The sequence below is a fragment of the Hemiscyllium ocellatum genome (genome assembly GCF_020745735.1).
Source record: "Hemiscyllium ocellatum isolate sHemOce1 chromosome 27 unlocalized genomic scaffold, sHemOce1.pat.X.cur. SUPER_27_unloc_14, whole genome shotgun sequence".
Lineage (NCBI taxonomy): Eukaryota > Metazoa > Chordata > Chondrichthyes > Orectolobiformes > Hemiscylliidae > Hemiscyllium > Hemiscyllium ocellatum.
In genome coordinates, this window is record NW_026867481.1 from 60928 (window position 1) to 67132 (window position 6205).

General features: G+C 40.8%; 1 protein-coding gene across 1 annotated transcript; it reads right to left on the bottom strand.

Annotated features, from left to right (window-relative positions):
- Window positions 1-1301: 1301 nt before the first annotated feature.
- Window positions 1302-3773, bottom strand: LOC132807341 (probable G-protein coupled receptor 139). Its single transcript, XM_060821570.1, has 2 exons — window positions 3704-3773; window positions 1302-2212 (listed from the first exon to the last, which is right to left on the bottom strand). The coding sequence occupies exons 1-2, from the start codon at window positions 3771-3773 to the stop codon at window positions 1302-1304; spliced, it is 981 nt and encodes a 326-aa protein (XP_060677553.1).
- Window positions 3774-6205: the final 2432 nt, after the last annotated feature.

Sequence of the window (6205 nt, forward strand, 5' to 3'; positions counted from 1 at the left end):
GAAAGTGCTCAGAGGGAAATGATTTATGCGCAATTGGAAAAAAAAACGTGGCTAATTTAAAGATGGTCAGCAAGGATTTGTGACAGGCAGATATGGCTCACAAAAATTATTGACGTCTTTCAGAATGTGACGAAGAGGTTTGATGAGACAAGCACATCACAATGCATGTGGTTTGAATATATTTAGTTTCGCGATTTCAGAAGGTTCCCCATAGTATGCTCATTCGTAACGTTCAGAGGTAAGGGACACAGGGGAATTTGCCTCCTGGATATCAAATTGACTAGCCGAAAGAAGACAATCAGAGGTCCTGGATGGGAAGTTTTCAACCTTGAGTTGGTGACCATTGGTTTCCTGCAGTCATATGTTCCTGAGTAGCCAACTAGATGTTCTTTTCTTTCCTGGCGAATAAATATGTGGTCAGCATGTATTCCTAATATTAGATTTTATTTGCTCATTTATATTCCACCATGGCAAGGTGAGAACCCGCATTCCCAGAACATACCTGGCCCTTTGTACAAATATTCCAGTCATCATACCACGTTATAGCCACTATGAAGGTGGAACTGATATAAATTATGTCAGGGAGGCTGACAGATCTTTTGGAAATTACGTAAAATTGATGCGAGATAAAAAGAACCTGAGGTTGTTTATTTTGAGAGGACAATTTGTGTTGCCACATGGGTTTTTGTGAAAGGCAGAATTATTGGGATGGCTGGCGTAGCCAATTTTGAGGCACACATTAAATTTGTAACAAGATAAATGACAACAAAGTGAAGAACTGGTAAAACGAAAAAGGTGTGAACCTTTAACACAAGTCAACTGTAAAACTGAGGAATTGCTTATCAAGGATTGAAGCCAATATATGTCAAAAAGGTTGATGCTTTGGTTTAGTGATCATAGTGATCGGCTCAATACGTGTGAAGTAACTGAGAGACAACTTTTCTTCTCATGCTTTCACAAAATTTCCACCGACAGTAACGCAGGGGGATCAGAGAGCCCAAGTAGGGAGAGTGAGGAATAAATACAAAAAATGTCATCTGGACGAGACGAATGGAGAGTAGCCACAGTAAGGGGATGTGGGAGGGTGAACACAGATTGCAATTGCGCTTCTTTTCGAGTAATACAAAATTGCAATCGTTGCGCATTCTCTTAAGGACCGACTGCAGTCAATTATCAGAGCTGCCAATAGGCTTTCTATCCCTTTGTTACTGGCACTAACTTTCCATAAATTTCTGTACCAGGTGATAACGCGACCAGTATACTCTGAACTCATCTCGTGGAAAAGAACGAGAATGAGAGATTTATGCCACTCTGCGTTTAAAGAAATTGGTGACGGCAGCGAAGGGGTACATCAACAAGCTCATTAACTCCTTTCGAAACAAATTCTGTGATATTGCATAAATGAAGACGTTGTTGCAGGAACTGAATAACTGAAGTGTGTTGGTCGTCTCTTGGAAGATATACTGTGGGTCACTGAAATCTAATCCACCGAAGTAGCTCTCTGCTTGAAGCCGCATGTAGATGAAATGTCCGACAAGAGGGGCCCACAGGAGGAGGAAGCTGAGAGAGATGGCGAACAGTAGGATGATGGATCTCTTGCGGTGGGCCATCTCCGGGTCTTGTTGCTTCTCTGCACCCCGGAGCCTCCTACGGGCTCTGTTGGCCACCATGATCTGTCTTATGGTCAGTACGTTCAGTATCGGAATAACGAAAAATGGGAGAAAAGGGGTATAAATCTGAAAGAGCCAATCATAAGCCTGCCAAGCTGGCCAGACGTAGAAGTTGGCTTTGATGTTGCAAAACCACGATACCCCATCTAAGATGTATAAGGGTTCGTAGATAAAGTAGAATGGAATGTTCTTGACGCAGCACAGAGCATATACAATTCCAATGACTAGAGAAGCAGTTTCCTCTGTACAGTATCTGGTCTTCAACTTCTGGCAGCAGATGGCCACGAAACGGTCGATGGTAAAGGCGACTGTTAGCCAGACCGAACAATCCCGCGTAGCATAGACCAGTACGACGCTGAGAGTGCACACAGGAGTGGTTGACAAGATACTTTCCCGAAAATAGATGCGGCTGATTCGATTGAGGATTACTGCTGTGATGATGACAAAGAAATCAGTCACTGCGATAGCCACCAGGTAAAAGGTGATGCATCGGGAGAGATTGCACCGTCTTCGAGATAGAATTATGATTGCCAACAAATTGGCTGTGAGAGATCAAAAGAGGAAGATATCACTGAAGTTAATCAAAACACTGTCTGCTGCCTTTTTCAATCTTTTATGTAACAGCTTTAAAACACCGGTTTTCCACTTTCAGTCTCTGCCTGTCCTAAAACCATTGACAAGCATTGGACATTCAATACAGCATCATATATCTCTCAATGTGAATTGTCCCAGTAATAGATATTGTTCGCTCGTTACTGAGTAAACTCCAGTAGCTACTATCCAATTCAAGATAAATGGAATATTGAGGTCCTGATGAACGTATTCATACCAAACCCCGGATACGCTTCAACCCATAAATGTTTCCTCACGTTGGATTTTCACTGGTGGTGTCCCACCCATTACAATTCTCATCATTTGAATCTTCAGAAGCTCCAGAGTCTTGATGCGTCCATTCCCGCAATCACACACAACTCTTTGTAATCACAAATTAACTTTGTTTGTGTCTCCCGTCTATGCCTCAAAATGGTATTTCTAACTGTGTCAGTTATAGGTTTAAATAATAAAGCTCTAAACTCTGGAATTATTTCCGCAGATCTTCGCTTCTACTCCCTTCGTTCAGAGTTCCTTTGATCGACACATTTTGCAATTTCTCGTATCTCACTAAATTGCATTAATTTATTCAAGCTGTTCTAGTGTTTGCTATGGGCGATGTTATGGCTCGAGATGATGTGTACTTTCTAATACTTGTGAAGAATGTTGTTTTGGCTAAGTATTCCAAAAACTTATCGAGAGCATACGAATCTTTGCAACAGAGAAGCAAATTAATGACAGTTTGGAAATCTTGCATCTTCACTGACGCCTTTTACACTAAACTTCAGTTAATTCCGACGATCACATTAACAAAGACTCCATTCCCTATGAAAAATAAATCATAGACAGAGATTGCAATAAGCCCATGCAGAAAGGCATTGTACCACATCATGGTCAAAAATTAAAGACTGGACTACAACGCTGAAAAGCTTTTACTGTTTTGAAGTGGAACTTAAAATGCATCAGTATTACAGTTTAATGTTCATGCATTAAGGAGGACGCATCACAGAAGCGCTTTACAGGAGGCTCCCAAGCACTGAGGATGTCACCGAGACAGGGGACGAAACGTCTGCAACACAAATTCCCAGCACCGCGAACAGAACCACAACAATAAGCAACCGAGCTACAAATCTTCTCCCAAAGTTCATGCATATTCATTCATCCCAGTTCGTAGTTCAACAGACAATAAGCCATTTTTCTATGAATACACATCATGGAAAGTTCAGGAACGTATTTTTCATTCATACTTAAGAAATTGTCAGTACTGAACGATGATGTGACACAGCACAGATAGTATCCCGCCATACGCACTGAACATCATTTGATATCTATTAATGTTGCATGTTGGACAAGTTCAGCTATATCCTGAATGGGAAAGGAATGCATTTCATTAAACACAGAATAAAAACAATATATACTTTTCATGTAAATCAGTGACTTACCAGGGGCGCCAATAGCAGCGAGAATTGAATAGGAAACGAGGAAGAAGGGGGAAATGACTGGTGCGTGCATCGTCGTTCAGAAACTGCAGGAGTTCTGGTCGCTGTGGAGGTTTGCTCTGCGACACATTTAAGTGCAACCTCATTCATTCGGATTGATAATCTCCAGGGGGCCAATTAAATTACAAGATGAATCTTGCTGACAATTCCATGCACAATGAGATGACCTCACTCCTTTTTGCCTTTCAACAAAGTGGACGATTTCAATTCACTTTGGGACAGGCTTGTAATAATTTTAGTGGTTCGTCTGTTCTGGGCTGGGCCAGACAACTCAAAGCATTCGAATGCAGAAAGCCCAGGCCATACCTTTCCTATTTGTTTCGGTATATGTACAATGAAAATTCAACGGAGTAACTGAGCTAGGTAGACTGCTAGGTTTTAAAACGGACAAAAATTAGTTCACAAAATTGCAGTTTGAAACATGAAGAACAGAATACAGAATTACTCATAAAATCTAGACTATCCAACTAGGCTTAATTATGCTTTTCTGAAAATGCACAACAGTCATAATAAACAAACGCCTTAAACACGGAGTAAAAATGACATAGAGGCTTAATGATCGAAGGTGAAGTGCAGAAGTAGAGAGATAAATTCCAGTCTCAATTGACTGACTAGAGCGGCCTTTATTCACACACACCACTGCTGAACTGAACTGCACAGCTGGATAGCTGGCCACACTCCCCTGACTGTACAGGTTACTTCTAAATCAGAAAGGCTTTGCAGTGAAGACCAATTTGTTTACAGATCAGCAAAAATGCCTCCCAACACATTTTTTTTATCTCCCTATCAACCCAGCCGATTCAGTGTCTGGGCTTTTTACACAACCCCTTCAAAATTAAGTCAAGGACACATTATCCTTGAGAAAAGGAACAGCTTTTAGAAAAATAAACAGTTTTGTATCTCCTTCCATCTTAAAAAAATACCATTATTTAAAGATGGCTTAATTCTTAAAGCACCGAGAAAAAAAAAGTGTTTTCTCGGGTAAATCATGCATGTAAACTACACTGACTGTATATGTGTATATATAAAAATATATATATGCACAACCACATTTGAATTCAGGCCGTGGCATATCCACCACCAAATGTTTCCATATGTTATTCGAGTCTCAACAACGTATTGGCAAACTGCTGCAGGAACAATTGTCAAATTGAATGGCTGTAACACCAAGCTCGAACTGAACAGTCTGGTTTTTTTTTGTCCTGAAATTTCTCCACAAATGTCAACGGGTTATGATCACTGTACACGATTGTCAGATGCGTTGCTGTTTATATAAACACTGAAATGTTTCAATGCCAATTCCAAGATCAAATTCTCTTTCTCAGCTGTTGAATATTTTTGTTAATGAACATTTACGCTTTAAGAGACATACCTAATTAATCTTTGTTTCCTCTCATTATCATCCTGCAGTGGTATCGCACTGACACCCACACCACTGGCTTCAAAAGCCGCCTTGAACGATTTCGTGTAATCAGCTGTGGCGAATAGTGGGGCAGTGGGTGACACAGTTTTTAGGCAGCCAAATGTCTTTAGACAGTCTGTTTTCCACTGAAACATCTTGCCCTTTTTTGGAACAATTCAGTGAGTGTAGCCGTCACACTTCTAACATTCGGCAAAAAGTTTCTGTTTTGTCCACTCAATTCCAGGAACCTTGGTAATGCTCTTTTCCTCGATGGTGGGGGAAATTCCCAATTACTTTCTTTTTCACACTCCGTGGGGCAATTTGCTCATGTCTAATAACGTGGCCCAAGAACGTGGCTTGGGCTTTGACAACTTGTCTTTTAGCTTGGTTTACCATGAAACCTGCCTGCTGATGTCGATCGAACAAGTCCAATAAATGCTGCAAATGTTCCTTCTACGAGTGACTAAAAATCGCCATGTCATCAATGTACACCACACATATGAGTAATTCGGAAATGGCCTTATTAGTCAGTTTCTGAAATTTGGCTGGAGCATTTTCCATACCAAATGGCATGAGTTTAAACTGATATATCCATCTGGCATGACGAAAGCTAAAATTGCCTTTGGGTTTCTGACAAAGGTACCTGCCAGTAGCCTCTGAGAAAGTCCAACTTAGAAATGTAAGTTACTTGTCCCACCTTCTCGACACAGTCCTCAACTGCGGAATTGGATATGCATCCGTCTTCGTAACGACATTGATTTTGCACTACTCCATATATAACCATTGAGTACCATCTGGCTTTGGCACCGTGGCTCTGGGTGAGCTCCAGTTACTGTAAAACTCACTTCGATTGTGTCATTCTTCTAAACCTGTGCCAACTTTAGATATTTACGCAGATCAGGATTTTGCTAAATCGGAACAACATCTCTTGGACCTGTCTCTTGCACGATTAGGATAGTATTTCCCAGTCTATTCCTATGATAATTATATCTCCTTCAGGTCATTCAGATTTTCTTGCGGAAGGTAGCTAAATAATGTATCCC

Coding starts and splice junctions, on each gene's coding strand:
- LOC132807341 (XM_060821570.1), bottom strand. CDS start 3,773: ATGCACGCACCAGTCATTTCCCCCTTCTTCCTCGTTTCCTATTCAATT. Junction 2,213..3,703: donor CGCTGCTATTGGCGCCCCTG/GTAAGTCACTGA, acceptor GATCTCTCACAG/CCAATTTGTTGGCAATCATA.